General features: G+C 39.7%; 1 protein-coding gene across 1 annotated transcript; it reads right to left on the reverse strand.

The window, feature by feature from the left end:
* LOC308393703 (hydroperoxide isomerase ALOXE3-like) lies at positions 1 to 25,886 on the reverse strand (the record flags this gene model as incomplete). The annotated part of the gene is made up of 14 exons (XM_080877661.1): positions 1 to 2,005; positions 2,121 to 2,291; positions 4,734 to 4,834; positions 6,110 to 6,231; positions 13,860 to 14,029; positions 14,140 to 14,226; positions 15,125 to 15,328; positions 16,928 to 17,071; positions 17,202 to 17,368; positions 24,646 to 24,749; positions 24,844 to 24,966; positions 25,207 to 25,291; positions 25,451 to 25,649; positions 25,740 to 25,886. The coding sequence occupies 14 exons, from the start codon at positions 25,884 to 25,886 to the stop codon at positions 1,826 to 1,828; spliced, it is 2,004 nt and encodes a 667-aa protein (XP_080733787.1). The 3' UTR covers positions 1 to 1,825.
* Between the last annotated feature and the right edge of the window lie 2,027 nt (positions 25,887 to 27,913).

The raw sequence follows: 27,913 nt of genomic DNA on the forward strand, positions 1-27,913 counted from the left end.
AGAAACAACTGCAGTATACTGTTAACACAACTTTGGCTTCTCGCCTCCACTTGCTAATGCTAAGTTAGCCAAGAACCCAGAATTATTTTGTTTTGTAAAAGTTGTAAAGGTGAAATATTCTTTTTGGGAAGACCAGAGAGCAGGGCATTACAGTAATCAATGCGACTGGTAATAAAAGCATGCATCAGCATCTCCGTGTTGGCCCGAGAGAGAATAGGGTGGACTCTGGCTATATTTTTTAGATGATAAAATCCAAATTTGGTTACATGTTTAATATGTGGGATAAAACCAAGCTCAGAGTCGAAAATAACACCCAGGCATTTTCACTTGTAGTGAAGGACATAGTGAAAATGCCTGTAATTTAGACAAGAGTTTCTCTTTCTGAGCCTCAGGACCGATGATTAAAATTTCAGTTTTTGCCCTGGTTAAGCTGCAAAAAGTTTTCTGCCATTTTATATCTAGAATACAGTTAATACAGTGTTGAATACAGTGTTGTCGGCTTTGTTTTCATACCTAAGTACTAAGAGAAAAATCATGTGTGTCCTCATTATTATAGGGATTTGTGTTGTTGTGTGGGGCTGGAGCCTCAGGTATATACTGTCAAATAGTAATTATGAGTGTGGTTCAGGTTTTTTGTTTTTTTTAAGCAATATGAAAGTAATGTAACAGGTAGTATAATGAATGTCTTTCTCCTGGGTGTAATTAAGTGCATTACTTTTAAGAAAAATGTTTTGTGTAGGAACCTTTTTACTTTACTGAGTAATGTCCCAACACTGATCGCAACAAAGAGGGACATACCTCCAACATGCACAAATATTTGACCACACAGAATTAATTTGCATGAATGTAAGTAATGTCTTTGATATTCTGCTTAGTGGTGGTGGTGACTCTCAAAGTGGAGTCAGTGAGAATCAATAAGGAATCCAGTCGATAAATGATATCAATAATGGAATCAGAATCGCTAAATTCTTATTAATTTCGTCCTTACTGCTAGTATTTACTAATATCTTAGGACTCCACGCCTTCATCTAAATATGACAAAAGCAATCTGCAATAAAACGAGGATTTTGACTGGGTCAGTGTTTATATTCCATCTTTTACATACAGAAAACAGTTCAGAAAGAGATCAAATTATCATCATTTATGTCAGGCAAGCTTAAAAATCAGTTGATATAAACAGGGCCTAAGTATAGTTCACACAGAAAAATAACATAGTAAGCTCCTTCTTCACCCTTTAAATCATGTATTCACAGGCAGAAATTTCTAAGAATTTTAAATGAAACATAAAGTTATGCATTCATGTCTGTCTATATCTGTGTTAAATCTCTATGATCTCTAAAAATGATATAGATAGCTATTAATTTTCCTATTTCAAAGTAGGTACACTTTTTATGGATTCATGCAATACACTGCAATAAGACAAAAATATTGATTATATAAAGCTTGTATTGAAACAAAATTGAGAATTAAAAACCAGAGAAGTGCAAAGGAGACCTTATTTCTTAAAGCCCTTCTCACCCTAGCAGCTTTCTATCTACGTATTTACCTTTTCATTATCAAAGAGAGAAACAGCTTTAAAATTATGATTAAAAAAGTAGAAATCATTATAAATCAGAAACACTCTTTCCACTGATATATTTTCTAATTATGAAACATAAAACCTGAAACATAAAACCTGGTCATTGTATTAACTCAGAAGAATATTTTAGAAATTGCTGGTAAACTAAAGTTAAATCAATAGAATGAGTTTCAGGCAGAGCTCAAACTTCACTTTCTTTTCTGTTTTTGTTACTGAACTAAAGGAAGAGAAGCTGCCTTCTAATATTCAAATGGACACACTGTTTTCAGTCACGTCAGGATCCAAGTATGTGTATGGCAGGTCCAACACTGAGTTTCTGGCTTTGATCTCTGCACTCAGCCTTTTGAGCTCTACTTGGAAATCCTTTATTTTTTGGCAGGGAACCTCCTCAGTGAAATGCTCCTCTGGGTACTGGCCAAGAAAGATCTGATGAGATAGATATGAGATCACTGGCATGTTTTGCTTCTTCCACTCAAAATGCATAGTTGTATGACTTTTGAATTTGACATTTTGATGTACATTACATAACTTGAACACTTACAGAGTCAGAGGACTGCTTGCTGAGTAGCCACATGACGGCCATGCCATGAACTGTTGTTTGAATATTGGGGAATGTATCTATCATGCTTTTTTCACTTGCTTTCCCCTTTTTAGTTGGTGGGGGAAGCTGCAAGGTGACAGGACTATTGGGCATCCAGGCCCCAAAGTCGTACTGCATTGAAGGAGTAAAGGAAAGGTCATTAATAGGCTCTGAAGCACATAGCAGTGTGATATTGGTGTTTGGTCAAGCCTGGAGAGTCAAGGGGTGTAATACACATTAGGCTCTAACTTGATTAAGGACAAACATGAAGGAAAAGAGTGCATCCTTAAATTGCTGACCCAAAAACTAGAAATATTTGATGAAGAGATCTTTAAGAGCTTGAATGAAGGTGACTGGACTAGAAAGGGATCTCAAGATTGCATTGTAGGTAGCCAACACCACCCCTGTTTATTGGTCATTCAGTGGACATTGATGGCTTCTTTCACTCCTCTTTCAAACCATCTCTGTCTTCTCTGTCCAAAATGTGAATACCATCAACCCTAACTCTTTTGATCTCTACAGCCACTTCATAAACACATGGGACAACATAGAAGAGTCACGTCGACAGGCAAGACGTTCAAGATGTTCCTCTGCATCTGAACAACAAAGGTCACTCTTTTGAGGATGCCAATGTTCGCATTTTGGACAGAGAAGACAGATGAGTAATGAAAGAATTCATCTTTGTCCACTGTGGATGATCATCCTTGAACAGAGGTGGTGGTTTATGACACCAACTGTCTGCCATCTATAATCCAATTTTGAGATTCCTTCCCAGACACTTTAACCATCTTAAATTGGTCAGAGTGGGCACGCTCCATTTTGCTTAACTATTTTTAAATCCCTGTAGAACTGGAAACACGTAAGCTACCGCAAATTTTTTTTTTTGCATATGAAACCGGAGGAGTTGTGCTTACATTTTATGCCATCAGCTTGTCCTAGGTTACGATTTCCTTCCACATATAGCAAACGCTCTGTGTCCACACTACCGTTTTCAGTAGTTTTCAAAGAGTTGTGCATCCACATTGAAATGGCCAAAAACGCCTATATTCAAGCACAAAAGCGAGTGAGAATTAAACAATTTGAAGAAAAGCTATCTGGAGCATGTAAATACTGATATTAATCTTTAATAGGGCTGTTAAAATTGAGAGCAATCAAAACAACTGCTGTATAATGCCCTTTGTTCAATTGGTCACATGACTGCATCACATGACTAAAATGCGTCATCGTTTTAGAAAGTCTGCGTTTTCCAGCGCCCACACTGCGACAGGACACCTCCAGTTTGAAATGTATCCATTTTCGAGAGCGTTTCCAAAACACTGTGTTTTTCCTTGAGGAAAATGCCGGCTCAGTCTGGAAAACGATGCATTTTCGTTTGAAAACGCATTCGTGTGGACATAGCCTTAGGTCAAATGGCCCAGGATGTGAGTGGGCACTGGTTCTTATGTAGCACTTGCTACTCTCCTGGAGACTCAAAGCACATTTTCCTATGTCTCCATAAGTGCTTTCTAACATTCACACTCCACTGGATGCATCATAGAGTTACTTAGGGTTAGCATCTTGCCCAAGGATATTTGGCATACAAACTCGAACTCGACAGGGTTTGAACCACCAAAATTCCAACTAGTACGGAGCCTGCTCTACCACCTGAGCTTCAGCCATCACTAAAAATTTAATGTGAAAAGCAAGATGGACCTGAGATCATCAGTCAAGCCAGACTCTAAAATTAATATTCTCTTAGGACTTAAGTATACTTACCTTTTATAAATTATCCTGCCACTAACAAAGGAACACTTGTTAACTGAAGTGTTTTCCCAAATTGAGAGAAAAGTATTCATGGAGTTGGCAATAATTTATTTTGCTAACTAAACAATGCTCCTTTGCCTTTAATGTCTTGAATAATGCTATATCATCCAGGTAAGTAAATTGAGGTTGATTCTGTTCATCTAGATGTAGCATTTTCAGTGGAAGAAACATTTCGTCACTCATCCAAGTGACTTCTTCAGTCTCAGCTGACTGCAGGTTTCCCCAACCTTTACGCAATTACTGACACTAGTGCAACTGAAAGGGATGTGAGGTCAGTTCGTTTATCATGAATATGCAAACTGTCATGACCTTTGATCAAAGGCAACTTTTCAAAGCCCACTGATCTAAGACCATTGATCAATGGCCATGAGCACTATTTAATGAGAGTTGGGGAATGGCTTCAATCACAGCATTGTAAGGCGGTGAAAGATGTACCCTTAGGCCTCCTTCTCGATTCAGAGATGTTTTTTCCCCTTCTTGTGTAAATGGCCTCCTTGACTCCCTGTGTTCCTCCCTGTCCAGGATGTGTTCAGGTAGCTGAGACTGAAGTCACTTGGAGTAGTGACGTTTCTCCACTGAAAACTTTACGTCCAGATGAACAGAATCAACCTTTTGGGGCTTAGCAATTGAAATTTGTAAAGTGATTGTAGTTTATTTCTGATATATTGTAAGGTGGTTAATCTTACCACTTTAAGGTCTTGAAGGTTCTTGCATGGCCTTAAACTATTACAACCTAAATAAATGAAATTAAATGATGTTAGAAGGTTTCACCTGCCCAGAGTTGACAGCTGAGTGCTGGGCAGAGCAAGTGAAGATCACCATGGTGACGAACTTGACCATCTCATCCACAGTGCTGAATTTCTGTGGAATTCCTGATGATCAGAACAAAAAGAAATGGCATTACTTCAATACACTGGGGAAACCAAAGTAAAGTTGTATCAAAATTACAATATTGTAGGTGCACATAAAGTTCTATTATCATAATAAAGTCTCACATCATGCTTTGGTCAGTGTATATAATATATAGGTAGTCCAAATATGCCAAAAACTTTAAACTGCTCTAAATGCTCAGATTCACACATTTTTTAGGATGGGGTAAAGTGTCCAATAGTAGGGATCACTACTAAACTAAACACTACTTACACTTTTTTTAATGCTAAAGTGGGAGTAGCACAAAGGTAATCCACAGGCAGTAACAGACTGCCCATCTACCTGCATCTACCTGTTGTTTTCAAGGAAGTAGGGTACTCCTGATTTTGCTGTTGTTGATCTTTTAGCCAGTGGAAGAGACAAGTGAAGTTATGACATACAAAATGCTGAAGTGGATCAAAATGTTAAAAAAAATGTTTCCACCACAGCCAGTGTCTGTATTGTTCATTCTATATTTTTAGTCTTTGATTTTTCTTCTACATTTCTGCTGTCTCCCCCTTCTGTTTCCCAGCCCCTTGTGAACCAATCAGAATTTGACCATGGCCATTCATGCTCAGCAAACTGCTTATGGGATTTTGGTTGACTGCATGGGAGCTTATTTGCAGTGGTTTCTAAACTGAAACATGTACGCAGACGGACACATTTGTGGGACCGTTAATCACGTTGGGTTTTCACCCAAATTCTGCTCAATGTCAAGGTCATCTTCTTGTCATTTTTACAGGCAGTTTTTCACATTCACTAAAATCTGTACTGATAAAAGTTCTAGTTTGGACTGTGATGTTCAGAAAATGAATGCATTCTTGCACCCCTTTACCACTGAAACATAAATGCCATCATTAAGTTTAGTTATGGTATAAAAATGTAAGATAGTTTAGAGCTGGTCAAAAACTTGGGCCACACCATTGACAAAGTATATCTTAGTGGTCAATAATAGTTGGTGAATGAGAACCAGTTGTCCTAAATTGATTTACAGGATTTTATTTAGTTTGTGCATTATAGCCAGTGAATGACAGAAAAAAAGCTATAACTTTGCTTCTGTACTTTGATGTTATTTTTTTGGTAGGTATTACAATAACCTGTGAACTCGAATAGATCATGGACCAAACGACTTGGATCTATATATTTGAACTGCAAATCAGGCATTTAAATTCTAGTAGAGTTAAAATCTAAAATCACAGAGCTTTAAATGAGCAGAGTAAGTCCAAAATAAAGCTCACCTGTGCTTGCTTGTGAAAGGAATCCATGTTCATAAATGTCCTGAATCCACTTCTGCAGTTCAGAGTCTTTCTGGACTTCAGCATCAGTCTTGTAGTAGGAGGTGAGAATTTCTTTCACAAACCTTTGAAATATAGAGCCATAAGCAATGAAGCACAATCCCAATTTAAATACAGATTTCTTAAACACACTAGACCATAAAATTTGTTAATGTGTATAAAATGTGCTATTTTTTCCCCAACCTTTGGATCTTTTTTATATGAAAACTTTTATTTTCTACATAGTAATGGATGACAGTAAAGGAGGCAGGGTATGAATTTTTTAAGGTTGTTTTCAAGAAAACCAAGCCATGGGAGTACCTCAAGTCTACTAGACCCTAACCTTAACCTAAAAACAAAAGTCTTATAAGAACCCTCGTGAAGCTGATTCTGATCATCTTCTTGTGACGTTTTTAGTGGGAGAATCGCTCTGTCACTCATCCAAACAATAATTGTGCATAGTGACCGAAACTTGTACCACTGACTATCACATGTGTTGGGGGCTGTCAGGTCACTTTCATGATCATTAAGAAGTAAAGTGACATTGCCATTGATCAATGGTAGTGTGAAAGGACTCTAACTATTTTTTGGAGGTCTGAAAAGGTTACTCAGGGCATTTTAGACTCCAATGATTTAATTGTCATCTATTTTGGAGCAGTTGTTTTGGTGCTGCCACAGGCCTGAAAAACAGCCTGGCTATTCCTGTTTATCAAACTCCCTTAACTCTAGAACAGTGGTTCTTAACCTGGGTTCGATCGAACCATAGGGGTTCGGTGAGTCGGTCTCAGGGCTTCGGCAGAGCCTCCACCGCGGGGTCCGGACACACCCGAATTATCGTGTAAATTTGTGATGACACGGCCCCTTTTGGCCATCACTGGCTGCAGATGATCATGCTACACTGCTTGGCGGAATTTAGCGCGCAGTAGTCAACGTGTGACTGTCGTGGTAGTAGTTCGTGTGATTTTTTTGTTAATATTTTAATCCATACTAACTATGTCGGGAAAAAGAAGAAAGTGGTTGGACGAATATGTACAATATGGATTCACATGTATCACGGAACGTGATGGGAGTGAGCGTCCTCTCTGCATGATTTGCAACGCCAAGTTGAACAACTCTAGTCTCGCACCAGCAAAACTAAAGGAACACTTCTTGAAGCTGCAAGGAGACATTGAATACAAGAACACAACACTTGCTGAATTCAAGGATGAAGAGAGACAGATTCGATGAAAGGCCCACTCTGCCTGCTCTTGAATTTTGTATCTGTTAACAAACCGATCCTCACAGCATCGTACGAAGTTGCTTACCTGATCGCAAAGCAGGGCAAGCCACACACCATTGGTGAAACACTCGTGAAACCAGCTGCATTAAAGATGTCGAATCTGATACTCTGAACAGCGGCCGAAGGTAAATGATTCCAAATTCCTCTTTCAAATGACACCATCAGCAACAGAATAGAAGACATTAGTAAAGACATCTTGGCTCAAGTATTCGCAGATCTGATTTCAAGCCCAGCAAAATTCAGCCATCAACTCGATGAGAGCACAGACGTTGCTAATCTAAGCCGGATTAGCTTTTCAAAAAAAGCTACCGTTATGGAAACGACGAACAGAGAACAACAACTTCGCAAACTTCCCCCTTCTGGACAACTGTGTAAGTAAGATCGAAGATGTGTCTGGAATCGGAGATATTTCTGTATTCACGGAACTGAAGCAAACTATTGCAACGCACTTAGATGAGCTTGCAATGTCTCTCGACAGATATTTTCCTACGAGAGAGTCATATCCAGCATGGGTGAGACAGCCATTCACTTTTGCTGATTAGACAGCAGATGTCAATGATAAATACCTTGACGAAATCATTAAATTTCAGCAGAGCCAGGTTCAACAGCAACTCTTCAGAACAACAACGCTCTCAAAGTTTTGGTGTCGACAAATGGACAAGTATCCAGTTATTGCTAAGTAAGCCCTGGATTTTTTTATGCCATTTGTTACAACATATCTTTGCGAGCAATCCTTTTCGAGGATGCTGGACATAAAAACAAAGAAAAGGAACAGACTTTGCTGTGAAAATGACATGAGACTGGCACTTGCCAAGGTAAAGCCACGCATATCTGAACTGGTCTCTCAAAGGCAACAGCAGAAGTCACACTGATTTGCAGGTATGTAATTTGTTGTAAGTTTGTTCATTGTGTTGGTATTGTTCTTTGAACAAGGTGATGTTCATGCACGGATCATTGTGTGCACCAGTAAAAAAACACATCTATGTCTTGAATTTGAAAAAAAAAATCAGATTTTATTTTTCACTAAAGAGGGGTTCGGTGAATGCACATACAAAACTGGTGGGGTTTGATACCTCCAACAAGGTTAAGAACCACTTCTCTAGAAGGATAGAAAGAAATTAGTTTTCTAATTATAACTTCAATAACCATACTTGCTCATCTATCTTCTTCTTGATTTAAAAAATGTAATAAAAAGTGTATCAGAATCTCCTGAGGGATTTTTTAATGCATGCCAGTGAACCCATTCTCAACCACAACAAATAGATTTGAGTTCTATTTTTTCTTTTTTTTCCAAAATGTTGCTCTACATCCAGTTACACAGCCACAAATAAAAAACACAAAGGGAGATTGAGTCTGAATGCAGTCCCAAATGGACGGTCTGGAGGAGGAATAATGTGAGAGACAGTTCTGGGGACTGGCCTTAAGGAGGAGTAGCAAAGGAGAACCTCTCTGGAGGTTGAGAAGGAGACCAGCTAAGGTGGGGAAGCCACACTAGAGGCTTGCAATAATAGACACAGTCCTTGTGGATGGCCTCGAGACAAGAGACCAGAAGAGAAGATGGAACCCCTCCTGTGGCTTGATAGGGGGCTAGTGACGGTCAAGGAGACTGGACCCCTCCAGAGGTTTGGCAATGGCTAGTTGCAGAGGCTTCACAGGTGGTCTAAAAGCCAGTGGGTGGAGTGGGGCAGTTTATCATGGTGGCCAGCAACAACAAGGCAGGAAAAACCAGGAACCAGCTGTTGAGGCATACTCCATGCAGTGGCCAAGGAAGAGGCTGGTGATCAGAAAGCAGGGCATTAGACTACAAGATGGCCTTCAGAGAAGGAATGGAACGGTTCTTGATCCAAAGCATCTGCCAAACATTTTCTGCTCTTGCTCTTGACGAAGGCGGTCGCACTTTTCTCCTCTCCTCCTCTCCCTTAGCTTCCCTGCTTAGCCTCTTATGTCCTTGTCTAGTCTCGTGTTTTTTGTATTACTTTTCCCTGGAACACTCTCTCACAGTCTGTTCTCTAAAACCTAAAAGTGGAATCATGGATTTGATCAACTGGTCCCTAAATGCAATTGACACCCCTTTCTCAATGAGAAGTTTGGGCTTGGGTGCGCCTGAGTGCTGAAGATATCTACCTATTCGGAACCATGATAACAGGGTTCTTGCTGATCGGAGCTGGTTTGGCCCTGACTTATCGAAGAATTAAGAAAGCGGAACCGGTTGTTCAAACCCCCACAAGGCTGCAGGCTGGGATTGAAACGATGGGAAGAGGTGTGAGTTTCTCAAAATGGGCTCATTGAGTGCAGCATGGATAAGATCTTGGAGAAGCTTACGGCTGCCGTGAATACTCACAATAAGATCTCTGAGTGCAAACTGGATTACATCTTGAAGAAGCTCACTGTGGTCGTGAGTTCTCAGAATTGGCTCTTTGAGCACAAGAATGACAACATCAAGGAGAGCAAGTTTGATAACATCATAGAGAAGCTCATGGCTCTCCAACGGGAGATTGAGAGACCAGTGTTGGACTGTTAGAACAGCTTTGAAATTCATATGAGTTGTTCGCACTAAAGTAAAAAACACCATCACTTCATGCGGATACCCTTTCGGCGCCAGCTGCAGTCTCAAGGCTGGAGCCAAACAAAAACACCCTGATAATGACTGTGTTTAGACTGTTCCTTCCCAGTCCACGCAAGGCCACCTGGGCTGGCTGGAAGACTGTTTACTTAGCCTAACAGGGCGAAGGACACTGTCTCAGCTGAACTCTGCACGTGGCGAATAAAGCCTTGATTGATTGATTGATTGATTGATTGATTGATTGATTGATTGATTGATTGATTGACAGCGTTGTAGCATGGGCATTTATGGGTGCCAACCAGGGTTTTAATAGTTTTGCAATTTTCATTAGTTTTTAATTTTATTTAGTTTTGACTTCAGATTTTCAATTTTATATCAGTTTTAATTAGTTTTTACCAATTGTTTGCTAGATTCGTTTTTTTTTTAATCCTTAGTTTCAGTTTAGTTTTGATTAGTTTCAGTTATAGTTTTAGCTGTGTTTGCAATAATTAAGTGAAACAAAATCCCAGTTTCATCATATCAGTCATGCTCTTCTGCTTATCCTTGGGTATGTTGCTATTCCAGCTACCATACCCTGCACCCTGGACAGGTCGCCTGTCTGTCGCAGGGCTAACACGCAGAGACAGACAACTCACATTCCCACCTATGGGTTCTTTAAATAAATAAATAAATAAATTAGGGCAGATGAACAACCATTGATACCAGGCAACTTGTTTATATTATTGTATTTTGCACAACTCTGTTGCTTGTGAAGCTCGCACACAAGAATTTCACTCACATGTGCTGTACCAATGTACCTGCACATGTGATGTGACAATAAAAGTGATTTGATTTGATTTGATTTGAACTATAAAAGGTATATCTTAGCCCGAATGAGACTATTAACTCTTGCAGCACCGGGTGTTCATATTTTGGTTCAAGTGAATTGATAAACTTCTTGAAGGCTCACACAGTTGTGTAGATATCCCCGTCCTGTTGTCTCGGGATGCATCACACTGCCTGGCCTGGGGTTAGATTCTGTTTCTGGGGATTAGGGTTGAGTGTGCTCCCTTACCTTCTCAAGGTAAGCTAGGTTAGCCTTCTTGTGCGAGCTTTTCAAGTGCAGTTTAAGGATTGTGGGATTTTTTTTCCTTATAGAAATGTCCCTCATAATTAGGGATGGGTATCGTTTAGGTTTTATCCGATACCGGTGCCAAATCGGTACTTTTTAAACGGTGCCGGTGCTCAAACCGGTGCTTAAAGAATGGAGAACACAAAATTGGTCCAAAAACCTCTCATGTTCAGCTGTTTTTTGTAAAAAGATAACAATGTTAGCCTTTTCTGCAGCTATGGGGCATATATGGCATCACTCTTGGCTGGAAGCAGTGCTTAAACAATGGAAAAAAACACAAACTTTGTCCAAAAACCTCTCATGTTTAACTGTTTTCCACTTTTTCTTTGGTCATTTTAGCCTTTTTGGCCAGGGTGAAGGGAGTATCTGCCATCAAACAAGAGGACAGCCGCATGTAGCTATGATGATGTTTGCTAGTTCACCTTACATGCATTAATGTAATAACGTGGTTAGCCTACTCAACGTAAATTACACACGAACAACATTAAGCTACTCACGCAGAGAAGAACGGCTGCTGCTGCCATCATCATCATCATCCTCATCATTTCTGCTACACTGGCAGGACTAGGGGCCAGGACTCTCCTCTTCGTGTTTTTGGGGGATGTTGCATAACAGGCAACCCACCCGCAGTAGATGTGCTCGGTGTGAGGTCTCGTAGCAAGCTATCAAATACGGCACATTTCTGGGCTTTTAAAAAAAATGCTATGCGTCGCCAGGTGTTTCATCAGATTTGAGGTGTTACCTCCTTTGACAGTATCACAGTATCACCTTAAAGCACTTGTTGCAGGCTGCTGAGTTTGCATATTTTGCTGTGAAGTACAGCCAGACTTTTGACCGCTTCGCCTTGGGCATTTTTAATCTGTAGCTCTGCTCTAAAGGAACGTACGTAACTGGCCCACCTACTATCCTCGGAAACGTAAAATGATTGGCTAGAAGTGTATCCCAGCTCAGGAAAAAAAAGCACCGAAATAAAGCACCGAAATGTGCGCTGCTTTTCGGTCTGGTTACTACCGTTTATGTCAGAACCGACACCGGTACCCATCCCTACTCATAATTTGTCGCTTTCCACTACAAGACACTTGCTTTATCCAAAACACAGTCATATTCAAAGTAATCCCAAATTGGACCTCTGCGCTTTCTCCTGACTTTTCCTGACATGATTCTGCGCGTGGACGGAGCAGCAACACAGACGATTTGACTAACGTACTTGCCACCTGCTGGCATAATGAGACACAGCAAGAGAAAAACCTGGAAACTAAACTTCATTTTCACCCTTGACTATTGTATGACACACACACATCAATGAAAACTAAACACATTTTTGCTATAAATTCAATTAATTTTAGTTCGTTTTGTGAACACTCATTACAGTTTTAGTTAGTTTTCCTTTTTTTCGCAAAGTCTCGTTTTTAGTTTTATTTCCATTAACGAAAATGTTTTTTCACTTCTAGTTTTTGTTATTTCGTTAGTATTCGTTAACAATAATAACCTTGGTGCCAACCGAACCAGAGCACTAGTATTTATGATAAGACTGCTGATAGAAGTACCAGAATGAGTTGGGAAATGTATAAAGCTGTGCTTGCTGCTCAGATTTAGCTAAATGCTGCAAAACTGATCAGACAGTTTCACAGTGTAAATAGATAATCACAAAAGAAACCCAGAACTATTTTAAGCTAAAGAAATTCGATTTTCTTCCTTAACCACAGCCTTCACCTGATCCTAAGCCAACAGCGCATGCTTTTTTAGTTACTGAAGACAAAAGTGAATGTAGACAGACCTACAAACAAGAAGCAACTAAAGATGACTGTGGTAAAGGCCTGAGCATCTCAAGGAGAAAGCGTAGCATTTGGTGATCTCCATGGCTTTTCATCTTCAGGCAGTCATTGGCAGCAATGGACCCAAGCATTAAAATCTGCACCTGTGTTTAAAATTAAGTTATTCAAATTAATTTTAAGCCCCTGACAACAAGTTACTATGTTTAAACATGTATAAAATATGTATAAACAGCTAGTTCAATACTTTGTGCTTAACCCCTAGAGTTAAAGCTGAAAGTCTGCACATCTTGATGGACTGATTTAAAATCCATTGCTGTGGTGTAGTAAGACAATATTATAAAAATGTTGTTACACTCCATATATTTCTAGACATAGCTCTATATTTACCACCATACTGTAATAAACTGTTTGACCCAAATTTAACACATGAGCATCCTGATAAGGCTTTTTATTTGAAAAAAAAGTGAGTTTTTCCCCACTGCTCCACAAACTGACCAATTAGGCCTAACCTGATAGTTAGACTAATACCTCTTTTCCCCTTTTACCGACTTGATTCTACTCTGTCTTGGTCATTTTCCTTCGCAAATGAGTACAGTGTGTGGGTGGATGGGTGGGGGGGGGGGGGGGGGGGGGGGGGGGGGGGGTTGAGCAATGTGGCAGAAGCTCCCATTATGTAATATGTATTCAACACAAACAAAGCAATGGAGGATGTCAAGGCGATGGTATACTGCCCCTCTGACTTTTCTTTTTGTCAGACTGAGGAAACCACGGTGTTGGGTTTTGTGTTGCCCTTTCCCTCATTTCCAGGTTTCAAATATGGAAGTTTTGATTTTTGCAGTCTACTGATGTCACATTTTTAGATCAACTCAGGTTGCTTGGAACGCCAGCCGAGTAGGTACTAAACAAAGTATCTGGTATACCACCTAATGGAAAACGCTAAAAATAAAGTTGACCCGAGTAAGCACTCAGAGGGAGAATTAGAGAACCTGAAGATGATTTCCCAAAGCTTCAATCCATCATCCCTGTAGTAGAAATTTGGTACATCTTTCAGCCCACGTTCTGCAATATCATCTGGGATACAGAGGGAGCTGTAGGTCAGGGAGGATAACGATTTCTGCAGGATTGTGATTACACCCTTTCCACCAGAAGCTGCATACTAGAGAACAGATACAACAAATACAAGTGAGAAGCAAATACTGTACACAATAGTAAAAAAGAAAATGTTGTTTAGGTTTTGGTCTGTTCAGTGTGTTGGTCTTTTCGTACCCGAGTCAAAACTCCCGTCTTAGATATTAGAAGTTGCCGAGCTAAGACGTTAATCTGAAGTGTGTAGCGAGTGTGAGGCATCAGAAGCTGGCAGAAAGGGAGAAATTTATTAGTAAGAAAATTACTTATTTGATCCTTGCTTATTTGATGATTTCAACGCAGTCATGTGAAAAAGAATTTTTAAACAGGTTTCTATGCAGTCTTGTGAAATTCTTACTACACTGTTACCTCTTAATAAGAGGGCCAGTGGCACCCAGTTGCTGCTGATGAAATGCACAAAGCCAAGAGGTTTTGAGAGATGTTTTTGAATTTTGTTTAAGCATTGTATTTTGGATTATCTTTGTTTTAGGATTCTGGTCTCAGTATAGTCGCAATTCTTTTTAGTTCAGTCCTTTATTACAGCTCTGTGTTTCCTGTTTGTTTTCTCTGGACTTCTCAGTTTTGTTATCCAGGTCTTAGTTTTGTTTATATTCGATCTCATATTTCTGTTATAATGCCTCCCGTGTTCCTTGTGCATTCTTGTGAAGTCACTCTCGTCTCAGTGTTTGTTTACCTTTCTGTTTTTGTTTCAAGTCTATGTTTCTGTTCATGCATTCGGTTTTTTCCCATTTTATTTTGGTGGTCTTTTGTCTCTGGTGCCTTGTGTTCTCCCTCTGGCTGTTTGAGAGTTCCTGATTTTTTTTTCTCAACTTGAGTTATTTTTATAATGTTCTTTGGACAAATGAGACTAAAGTAAAGATGTTTGATGACAATGCACAGCACCACATTTGACAAAATGTGGTGCTGTGCATTGTCAGCACAAAGACCTTGTACTAACTGTTAAGCAGAGTGATGGAGAAGTGATGAGCCAGAGGAACTGGACACTACATTAGTGCTGCTGCATAGACTTTCCACATCTTTTCCTTTTTGAGAAATTGACTGGCACTAGTTAGTGCTATATTCAACTCCAAGGCACAAAAGACTTAGACTGTTTAGCCTCAGTTACCTTGTACAGTGGATGCACCATGGGCAGGTTACGCAGCAGTGAGACTGTAAAAACCTCAGCCAGCAGGTGTGTGCGTAGCAGGTGAACACTGACTTCATAGAAGTTGAAATCTGCACTTCTCACAAAGATTTTGGCCATCAACCAGTCATACTCAGAATCAGTAGGAAGGAAGATTGGGTTGTCCTTTGCTGGTTTCTGCTTTAGCTGAAGAAGAAGGAAGAGATATGCTTTTAATTCATTGCATTTGATCTATTATCCTCATTATTTGATGAATAACCATATTTTGGTTACTTATTTAGGTGAGTTTTGTCATGTTCCTGGGTCTTGACTCAGAGGGTTAAGTGTTTTTGTCTGTGTCCCGCTCCGGACGCTTGGCATATAGTTAAACTCATCCCATACTGTTTGAGTTTAGCAGAATTAATTTTTCGTTTAATAATGTATTGCTGATTGCTTTTTTGATGGCCAATTAAATTATGCAGTCACATTATAAATAGCTGCTATCTGAGCATCCCTCTCTTACTTACCTGTTGCCCTATACATCCAGGTCTCTGCTCATGTGGCTTCCGTAGCTGTCACAGGTAGGAGTCATGTTTACGCCGCTGCTTCCTCAGTCTGTATTGGTTACACTGTAGCTGATTGATTCTGCTCATGCTTTTGTAGAAACTTCCTGCGGATGCTTATATTCTCAGAAATATGTGTCTCAGTAAGATGTGGTGTTTATCCCCTTGATTCTGTAAGTTTCCCTACTTCTGGGCCCAAGGTCTTAATGCATTCATTCAGGCTGCTCTTTTTAATGTGCTGTAACACTTTGTATCTTGTTTTATTTAATATAATGAAGCCTCATCATTGGGGTAATTGGCAACCTCTCTGGTTTTTTATTAGCATCATTTATATGCAGCACATGTTCAAGCTCAGTTTTTAAAACCTTATGATGTAACTACAGTCAATGGGCTAACAGTTTACCAATACACCAAATATCTGAATGCTTCAGAGAAGAGTCAGAGCTCAGGATCAGCAATTTTTCAATTTCTCATAGTGAGTCATCCAAAATATGTAGTAGTTAGATATTACTGGCTAACCTTGGATTGGGCATGGATAATCTCAGATGTTCTCTTGACTCAAATTTAGGCAATGTTCAGTATCTTCTCCCAGCAGGGAAATCGGGGACCCTCACATTGTCTTTTTTTGTTTTGTTTTTTTTGTTTTTTTGTTTTTTTTTTGGGGGGGGGGGGGGGGGGGGGGCTGATGCTCATCCTCCATCCTCAATGTGCTATTGTTTATATTTTTCTAACCATAGGTCTATAGGTAGCCACCACGTAGCAAACCATTATATGCCAGCTAGCCCAATTTCAATAATGCTACAAACATTGCTGCTGTTTAGTTTTCTGCCGTGTGTTCTGTTTCTTTTTAGAAATCCATTTGTGTTCTTTTTTGCTTTGCCTTTTATGGGTTTTTTTGCATCTTAAGAAGAAAGTGTGCCCTCTTGATGCATGCTAAATCATTCAGGTCTGAAAAAACATTTCATCACTCATCCAAGTGACTTCTTCAGTCACTGCAGGTTTCCCCAACTTTATAAACAGTACATTTGCACAATGACTGAAACTAGCACCACTGACTAACGATGGGCTGCGAGGTCAGTTTCTTGATCATTAATATGCAAAGTGTCGTGACCACTGAATTACAGCCATGATTGCTGTTCAGGGAGTTGGGGAATGGAATCACAGCACTGTAAGATGATGAAAGATGCACCCTTTGACTTTGTCAACTTTGTCAAGCATTAGTATTATTGAGTGTTGAACTCACCTGAATAGCAATTGGCATCAGCTTATTATCAGGGGTTTTCTGAAGCAGAATAAGAGGAGCCATCAGATACTGCTTCTTTTTGTTGATGGTGTTTGGTTGCACTCCATCCAGAAGCTTGTAGTCACACAGGAAGATGTTGCCCTTCTGTTTGGAATTCCAGAAAGCATTACTGATGATTTTATGTCATGCATGCAGTTTGAATATTACAATTATGAAGTGAATGTACCAGTAAGATCAGCCAGTCATCATTAGTTCAAGAGAATTAAACACTTACCATCATTTCGTCTGCCAGACTTCCCCGACCATGGAGAGAGACCATGTCACCAGTGACAGGAAAGTTCTTTGGGAGTGCTTTACAGCATCGGATCAACATGGGGTTGACACCATTGAGAAACTGATAGCCAAATAAAGAGTCTTCCTTCCAATGTTTATGAACAAAGTCTGGAAAAATAATATTTTTTTTACTTGATTTTGGAATACAGGAATCACCACCTAAAGAGTCTTGATGCATGCTATATCATCCCCAAAAGGTTGATTCTGTTCATCTGTTCATAGCGTTTTCAGTGGGAGAAACGTTTAACCACTCATCAAAATAACTTCTTCAGTCTCAGCTGACTGCAGGTTTCCCCAACTAAACAGTACATTTGCACAATAACTGAAACTAGCACCACTGAATGAACAATTGGCTGACTCAGTTCCTTGATCATGATCATTACTATGCAAATTGTCATGACCACTTAATGAACAGTCGCGGTGCAAAAGTACTGTTTATAAGTTTGTGGAAATCTGCAGTCAGCTGAGCCTGAAGAAGTCACTTGGATGGGTGATGAAACATTTCTCCCACTGAAAACGCTACGTCCAGATGAACAGAATCAACTTTTTGATCCTACCTAAAGACAACATAGTGCCCAGAAATCTCCGATGACACAGGGACAATTGGGGATTTCCCTGAAGGAAGTTTTTTGATCTCCAAAAACCTTTGTCTGTTGTTAAAAAACTTCTAGCTGCAACAAACACTAAGTTGCACTGGGGTGGTCTACAGCTTAGTACAAAGGGGTTGGGCTCAGAATTGGAACTTCCAACTCTGAAACCATAGTTCACAGTCAGAAAAGGATGGATTGCACAGATCACTGCATTAAGATGAAGATAGAGGTAACTTCAAAATCACATGCAAAGAAACGCACAGAGGATTAACAGCAGATGATCCAGCAAAGTCTACAGGGAGGTCAGGCCTATTTATGCACAAGCACACACATAAACACACATAACAAGTGAAAACTAACACAAAGCATATGCAGGAAGTCAAACTGATGTTGGACACAAATGAAAACAAAATAAAAAAAAGGAACAACCCAAACCTGAATTCAGATGGCCAAACATCAAGTACAGAATAAAATAAACATGAAGAGTCTGAGGATGAACAGAAGGCAGAGGAGGGGCGGATAATAACACACTGAGGGAGCTGAACACTCAAAAGATTACAAACTCAAACAATAAACTGTGGTTTAATACAAATGTAGCCAAGTGTACAAGTATACAGATAATATTTTCTACTTTAGTTTAAAAAAATATCAGTTTAAGGTGAAAAAAGAGCTCTAAAAATTTCTTTGAATGCATGTTCTTTGTTTATATTTATGTTAAAACAAAAATGTTATTGAGTAGTTTAATTTCATTGTTTACACAGTTTCCTGTTTTCTGCATGTAGTGTGCACTTTAATTTGTTCATTTTGGTGATTTGTGTCATTGCATATTTTGGTCACCAGGGGGCAGTGCTTAAGAGTTTACTGCAGTTTTACCAAAACTTAGAAAAAATGCATCTTGGCTGTTTTTTACAAAAAGGTGATATCATTGGCAAGAAATCAATGATGCAAAGGACCTGCACGTGCACCTTAGGGCGGCTATTTTCTGTGTGTAGGGGATAAGTTGTGATATCATATGTGTTCTCCAGTATCCAGGTGAGCTGAAATATTGCTGTGGAATCCAGAGGCCACTGCCATATTTCTTCTTTGTATATATTTCATTTATTTTACCTCTTTTATTTCTCTGGTCCATTTTTGATTATTCTGTCTTCACCGAAAACAAAAGACTGCACATTAAGAACCCCAGTAATTGTGTCCTGTGAGGTTATTCATTTCTCAGGCTATACAAATAAGGAATTCAAAACTAATATTTTAACAGTAGAGCAATCTAGGTTTGTACTCAAAGCTCATTTTAAACTGAACTGTGAACAGGAAGTCAAAAAATACAACAAGAACTAATGCTCAGATTTACTTGTATGATAAAAGCACAACTGAAAAAGACTAAAAATGATCAAAACGTTCAAACACTAGAATAATAAACAGGAAACTGACATACATTGACTAAGAGTCCAAAAATCAACACAAGAAACAGACTAGAAACCATTCTTGTTTTTAAGTGTAGTTGAATATATTTGATTTCCGGTGTACTCACCGGTACATTTTTCGATTATTTGGATTTATTTGGATTAATTGGATTATTTGGATTCAGATTTGAATGAACAGGAACATTCACACTCAGGACCAGATCGATCTCTGCCAGGGATTGACTTGCAACGCTTGTCCTCAACTTCTGTTATTTCAGCTGAATGTGTTCTCACGTCTTCTTCTCAGTGAGCTGCACTAGCGTAACTGTTTGAGCTATTTTAGCCTACCTGTTCGTTGCTCCGGCCGGCTTGGCTCCTTTTCCTCCACATAATCGAAGATGTGGACCAAGATGTTCCTGAGCTGGTCGGCACTATTTTGGATTCTCCTGATGCTCGTCTACCATCCTACGGCTGGACTGCTCCGCTATACAGCCGCTGAGCTCCTGCGCCTTCGCGGGCAGCTATCGCTCCCGTCGCCGGCGGAGCTCCACTACCACCCGGCATCACTTTCCAGCCTCGCCGGAGATACATCCATCGCGGGTCCCGCAGGATTTTCCATAACTCCAATGGAACTAAATCGTTCTGGTCTGCTACTCGCCGCCCTCGCAGGAACCCTGATCGGGCTGTTAACCATCGATCTCTAGCCCACCTGCCCAGGGCGCCCACCGCGATTAGCAAAAAAGAAGATACTCCACTCAACTTCGGTCTTCTAAACATTCGTTCATTGACAAGTAAGGGACCTCTCACCCAAGACCTCCTATCTGACCGTAAGTTTGACTTTTTCTGCTTAACTGAAACCTGGCAACAACCTGATGACTTTTCTCAGCTAAAAGAATCTGCTCCTCTGGGGTTTGTTTACTTTTCTAAACCCCGCTGCTCAGGTTGTGGGGGTGGTCTCGCAATCCTTTTTCGCCAGCACTTGAAAGTCCTGCCAGTTAACGTTGATACCTTTAGTTCTCTAGAGGTCCTTGCATGTGAGCTGACTGGACCCATTCCCACCATCATAGCTACTGTATACCGCCCCCCCAAACCTAACCCTGTCTTCCTCAGTGACTTTGCTAATCTACTAACCCATCTTTCATCTCTCTCCCCAAATGTGATCTTGGTGGGAGATTTCAACATTCACATGGACAATAATGACCTTCTGCTCACCAGAGACTTTTCCTTCTGTCTCGAAGGCTCTGAATTTAAACAATTTATCGACTTTCCCACTCACTCTAAAGGACACACCCTGGACTTGGTCTGCTGTTCTGGTCTTACTCCCTTGAATCTTTCTGCTACTGAAATCCCCATAACTGACCACTTCCTCCTTTCATTTAACCTCACTCTCTGCTGCTCTTCTACCAAGCCAACCCGTCTCATCTTGTTCCGCAACATCAAGAACATTGATATGGACATTCTCACTACCAGTTTGGACAATGTTCAGATTCCGGACTTCTATTCTACTCCTTATGATTTGTTGTTATATTATAATAATTGTCTATGCACTGTCCTTGATTCTCTGGCTCCTGTAAAAACCCACTCTGTTTCCTTCGCTCGCTCTGCTCCCTGGTTTATGTAACACAGTAAGGGGAATTGTTGAAAAGAATATATCAATGGGCCAATAGGCTCGACTATAGGAGCACAGGGGTGTGTTCAAATGAGACACAGAGACAAGAATGTAACTCAAAAGAACCAGCCAACTTTAGTGACATAAACCATAAGGTTGACAAGCACAGGTTAAAGACACTTTACAATGGTAGAAAGGAAACTTACAAAAATTAAAAGAAAAGTAAAACACAAACTACTAAAGCAATGACTTGGCCAAGTGTTATTTTTGGTTTTCAATGTTCGGGTTTCAATGCTCGGGTGCACCCTAGTAACCTGACTCCTTAACTCTTATAGAAACAGATTACACAAATCCAATGTACATTCAAATGAAAATCTCACACTCTTTTCACATGTGGAGAATGCTCTACACAACAGCTCATTATTTAAAGTCCCAAATAAAAAATGTCCAAGGGGTAAAGTCCAAAAAATTCCTAGGGTGTGAAAGAAAATAGGGATGAAAGAATGTCAGTCAGTGGTCTTATGTATAACCAGCTGTGCGTGAAAGTGTGAGTGATACAGTCCTACCACACCGCAAGGTGCAGCAGATCATCAAGTGGAAAAGAAGCGAATCTCAGTCTCTCTAAGTCCAGGTGGGAAGGCTCGCCATCTATTTCACCGGAGGAATCCACCTCAGGAACAATTCAGCATACAAAAAAAACCTGACCTGTCAACAGACAGGGTCAGAAGAGAAATTCAAATATTAATTATGCTGTTCTAGCTATAATTCACAACTTAGGATTTTGTTTAAATCACATTCAACATAAATTTGCAATAAAAATACTCAAATTTGCAAAAATAAAACATCTCTCTTACACAAACTATGCATTAAACCAAGTAAAGTCAGTGCATATGCATATATGTCACATAGTCGACAATTATTAATCAAACAATTGAGATTAATTCAGTTTCTCAACAATAAAATGTGAAACAGACGTGAACTAACTGAGACATACAACATGTGCTCACCGATCTCAGCGCATCACGGCCGAAGACAATGGCATAGTGTCTCTCGGTCGGAAAATGCAGGGCTCTAAATAACGTAACAGGACATGTTTTCTCTTTAATAACCGTAATACGACATGAAGGAAAAATAAACATAAGTTGCGCTTCAAGTGTTACCTTACTTCTGGAAGCAGATTGAGATGAACTTCCAGGCAGTTGATAGCAACCAGAGCTAACAAAGGCTAACAGTTTAGCTCCACGCGGTACTTTTTAAAGTCACCAGAAAAATGCAGCATTTGCCTGCTTACTCACTGTGGCTACTTTTAACATGAAAGGTAGCTGATAACCAGTGAACTCATGTGCAACACAGTTGGTTGCAACTTATATCTAATACTTTTTTTCCAGCTCAAAAGCTTCAGTCTCTCTTTTCTCCTGCCAGCACGCGACTACCTCCACACATAGCAGCAAACACAGAGCACGTAGGTGGGACATACAGCGGCAGACTGCTCTCCCATTGGTCAAAACATACTGGGACCTGTGCATTTCGATTGGTTGGGCAGGCTGTCCATCTCTCCTCATATCAGTCCTTAAAGTGGTACCCCCATTTTATGTGGGTTACATTTACCTCTGACCTCCGAGCTCTGAAGGCCAAAGCTCGGCAGATAGAGCGTAAATATAAGAAATCTGGTTTAACTGTTGATTCAGAAATCTATAAATACCACGTACTTCAGTATAAAGACTCCATCAACAAGGCCAAACAAAGCTTCTACTCTGGTATTATCAGTTCTTATGAGGGTAATACAAGGACTCTGTTTTCAGTTCTCAACAAACTAATTCAACCCCCCAACGCTTTACCACCACACTTCTATTCCTCTGAAACCTGCAACTCCTTGATGCTGTTCAGGACTACGAAAATCAATAACATCCACCAGCAACTCAGATCAAATGTTGTGTCTACGCCCTCTCCAGAACCTTTTCTCCTTTTTGAGCCGTTTTCCACTTTTCATCTTCCTGATTTATCTGATATTTCCGAGTTCATATGTAAATCAAAGCCTGCCACATGTCATGTTGACCCCATGCCCACAGGGCTTGTGAAATCCTGCCTCTCTTCTTTACTCCCACTCATTTCTGCTATCATTCACTCTTCTCACACTACCGGTATCGTTCCCTCCTTATTGAAGACTGCTCTAGTCACTCCTATACTGAAAAAACCTTCTTTAGATCCTAACAACTTTAGCAACCTCCGTCCGATTTCCAATCTACCCTTCATTTCTAAGATACTCGAAAAAGTGGTTGCAGCTCAACTTCATTTACACCTGGTTAATAATAACATCTACGAGAGATTTCAATCTGGTTTTCGCTCATGTCACAGTACCGAAACTGCTCTACTTAAAGTCACTAACGATCTTCTAATCGGAGCTGACTCTGGTCTTCTCACCATTCTCGTCCTTTTAGATCTGAGCTCAGCCTTTGACACCATTTCTCACTCTGTCCTTCTAAGCAGACTTTCCTCTCTCGGCATCTCTGACACACCCCTCGCCTGGTTTCAATCATGTCTCCTCGACCGTTCCCAGTTTATTCAACTAAGATCATTCCGCTCTCGTCTATTCCCCGTCACCTCTGGTGTACCCCAAGGCTCAGTTTTAGGCCCTCTTCTCTTTATAATATACATCCTCCCTCTAGGTACCATCTTCCGCAAATTTGATCTTCAGTTTCACTGTTTTGCTGATGACACCCAGTTATATCTCTCTTGCAAACCTGATTCCTCCCTCCCACCTTCTTCCCTTACAGAGTGTCTATCCGAGTTAAAATCCTGGTGTACCTCTAATTTTCTAAAGCTCAATGAGGATAAAACTGATATCCTCCTTATTGGCACCAAATCCAACCTTTTGAAGGCAAACCATTTCTCACTTACCATCGATAACTCCACAGTTTTCCATTCTACTCAGGTTAAGAGCCTTGGTGTCATCCTAGACAGTTCACTTTCCTATAAATCTCACATCAATAATCTCACCCGTTCTGCCTACTTCCATCTACGTAACATTAACAGATTGCTTCCTTCTCTTTCCACCTAGTCTACGTCCATTCTTGTACATAGTCTTGTTACCTCCCGTATTGACTACTGCAATTCTCTTTTGCATGGTCTCCTCCAAAAATCCCTCCATAAGCTTCAACTGGTTCAGAACTCTGCTGCTCGCATTATCACCAGAACCCCCTCTTACCAGCACATCACCCCTGTTCTTCAGGAACTTCACTGGCTGCCTGTGAAATTCCGGATAATTTTCAAACTTCTTCTGCTCACCTTCAAGGTCATTCATAACCTCGCTCATCCTTACCTTTCTGACCTGTTAACCACCACCTGTTCTGCCCGTTCACTTCGTTCTTCTTCTTCTATCCAGCTTACTGTATCTTCCTTCCGCCTCACCACCATGGGAAGCAGAGCTTTCAGCTGCTCTGCTCCCAGGCTGTGGAACTCTCTGCCCCCAGAAATAAGAAACATTGGTTCTCTCCCCCAGTTTAAATCCCAACTCAAAACTCATCTGTCCAAATCTGAATATTCACTGTGAATCCACTGTTTGTTAATTTCATCTTGTGCTTTTATTTTATTGTTCTTATTCTGCCATTGTTTTACTAAGTGTTTTATCCTATTGTAAAGTGTCCTTGGGTGACTTGAAAGGCGCTCATAAATAAAATTTATTATTATTATTATTATTATTATTATTATTATTATTATTATTATTATTATATAACATCGTGAAGTATGAGCAATGTTTGAGTGAATGAACTTCTGATGATTTGTTACCTGTTACTTGAGTTCGATGAGCGCATAAAAGATGACTAATATCATCTATGTGAGTCCAGTTTTTCTTTAACTCAGCCATTTCAATCAGTTCCAACTCTACCAGTCTAGAAAAGAAAAACATTACTTATTATGATGCTTATAATTTCATTAGATGTGTAGAGATAAAAAGAGATGTGTAACAGGACATGAATACTTCACCCTGTGACTGCAGTGTATTTCATCTCTGCTGTCTTGGTCAAGGAAAAATGGACATCATAGGGCAGAGACTGAATGCTGTTTCCCTTAATGCAGTGCGGTATCCCCTGTGCATATACATCCCAGCTGGGCACGATAGCGATAACAGAGTGGTGAGTGGAGAGCCTAATTACCAATGTATCTGCAGTCTCAATGAAGATTATATATAAACCTAACACACTTAAATTTTACATGATATTTTTTATAAATCCTGGTGGATTTTATGTGATATTTATTTGTTTCCATATTTCATTAATATACACCAAATTTTGATTTCAGGCAACTTAATGTTAAGATGCAAAATGTAAAAATACTCTAATTTCTTACCAAAAGACTTTCTGTCGCTGCTTAAGTTCCTGCTGCCGACTGCACCCACCAAGATGACTGTTGCTGTCATCAAAGATTCTGAGAGCTTCATAAAAGATTTGAAAAAGATAAAAAATAGTATATTATCATCTTTTAAAATACAGTATCATTGCAGTTTTGCTTGATCACCTTTATTGCCTCTTTATTGGTTATCTTTTTGGGTGTCATTGAAACGTATAAATAAGACAAGCACATTTCCACAAACCTGTCCCCTCTCTGAAGCAATAGACCTCACTGTCAGTAATCCAGTGGTAGATGGGGAAGTGGTAGGTTTTGTTTTTAGGGGATTTCACTTCCACCTTGGCAGGATACCAAGAGTCTTGGAGAAACCTTTTCTGTTTGTCTAACTTTATCATCACCAGCTTTCCAAGGGATTTGGGGCAGGACACAATAAAATGAGATACCTGGAAAAAACAAAACAAAAATAAAAACAAAAGATCCACATCACATGTAGTTTTAAATAGTTTTAATATGCAGAGGGGTTTCAGACTCACTTGCCCTCTGAAGAAAGATGGTTTCCAGCTTGTGAGATCAATGCGTTTGCTCTCTCCATCTGTCCCGACCAGTGTAATGTAGACGTTATTGAAAGTGGAGGCCAAGGCCAGATTGCCAGTGAACACGGTCACTTCATAGTTAATCATTGTCACCCTTAAAGTAGAAAAACCCAGATGAAGAGAGAATTTTAATAACCATTCTCAGCATCATTTGACCGAACATTTAATTCAAATTAGTACTTTATTCCATCATAAGTTGCAGTCCAATTATTGCAGATTGAAATAGTTTCATAAATAATCTGCCTTATCTCAGCAAATGAGACCAAGAACATCCTCTGAAGAAATGTTGATATGAAAAAAGTCACCGCTAATATCTTTATGTTTTATAGGACTGCTCAGTAAGCTGCATCAGTCATTGCTGATCACAAAAGTATGAACCGGCAGAACCTGCAAAAACTATGCATACTACAGAGTTAGAAGGGAATTATCGTCAAGGACTGTTTTATTAAATTAGAATGAATTATGCATTTTATCCTTGTCTCTTTTCTCTCCTTCTTCCCCTCTCATCTCTCCACTGGTTGCTGCAGATGGCTGCTCCTTCCTGAGTCCTGTTAGAGGTCCCTTTCATTTAAGTTAGTTTTTATTCCCTTCATCTTTACGTTGATCTGTATTTTGAAATATTGATGTTCCAGAAGGAGTTTGATAAGTAAAAATCCTGAAAAATTATTAAATCGTATTAATTTTATTCTGTAAAATCCAAATGCCTGACTTCCTCTTCTTATTGAGTTCATTATGGCTCCAAGAGACATTTCTGAACAACTTGGGATGTTCAATATGGTAACTGCACTTGTGAATGTAGCTGAACAACAGTGAAAGTCTTAATTTATTGAGCCATTTTATCTCATTCAAACCTGAGACAGATTTCAAGTTGAACAGCTTCTTTAATGATGGGATAAGGCTATGGTGGCAAGGTCAGGTTCATAGACGTATTCTTAATAGGTGAAGTCAGTGCAGTTAGATAAGTGGTGGGTGCAGGAGTCCAAGCAACCACTGAGGTGTTTCTTTTTATTTTTTAAGGAATATTTTTGTTTATTGCATTTTATCATAATTATCTTATCTCACTATCTTACTTGGCTTCTTAGACTAACATTAAGTGCAGATAAGATGTCTGCTTTAGTTGTGGGGCTGACACTCTTTATATCAGTAACAGTATGCGAGCAGGATAACAATGACAAACAAAAACATCAGCTGCATAGTTCAAGTGTGGTGCTGATATGATCAGTTCTGTCACTTATACTATTGTCGTTTAGCGATAGACAACACGTTCTCACTCTCAAAGCGTCACATTTTACGCTAGGTGACAAATCGTCAACATATCACCAGTTTAAAAAGGTTGTGTGTGTGTGTATGTATATATATATGTGTGTGTGTGTGTGTGTGTGTGTGTGTGTGTGTGTGTGTGTATGTATATATATATATGTGTGTGTGTGTGTGTGTGTGTGTGTGTGTGTGTGTGTGTGTGTGTGTGTGTATATATATATATGTATATCTCTAAATATACGAAAAGTAAGTTTTTGTTCCATATGATCGGGTTAAACAGTCTGACTCACAGAAATAACATATTGAGACATTTATATTTGACCAGGTGCACAGAAAACATCCCTGAATCGACAAAACTCGGTCATCTTATCGTTAGACACCGTCAAAGTTAGTTCACAAACGCATACATTTTTTGATGACAAAATAATTAGGAAACATTGAAGCATACAACCAGTTGAGGGGAGAGATAGGGTTCGGCAATTGAAAGGTATTGTTTTGTTGAGTAAAATCTCTTTTGTTATATTTTAACTTTTAACATGAAACACGCCTCTCTGGAGCTTTTCTCCAGGAGCTAGTAGCAGTGACAGTAGCATATTTTTAAAGCACCGTGTGTGACGAACAACCTGTTTGAAAAAACTGTGCTTTGCCTCGAACCTCATGGTCCACATGGCAACAAGTGGCCCAAAGAATTTAATCATCTGTGGATAATGCTCCACAAAATGATGTTTTTGTAACAGCTTCAGTCCTGGAAACAGCTTTTTCAACCTACATCTGTGGTCAGAGACTCTAGACTCAAGGAAAGCAATTGATTGTTCTGTGTGTACTGGTGCAACAACTAGTTCAACAATGTCCTT

This window comes from Rhamphochromis sp. 'chilingali' (genome assembly GCF_963969265.1).
Source record: "Rhamphochromis sp. 'chilingali' genome assembly, chromosome: 3".
In the NCBI taxonomy this organism is placed as follows: domain Eukaryota; kingdom Metazoa; phylum Chordata; class Actinopteri; order Cichliformes; family Cichlidae; genus Rhamphochromis; species Rhamphochromis sp. 'chilingali'.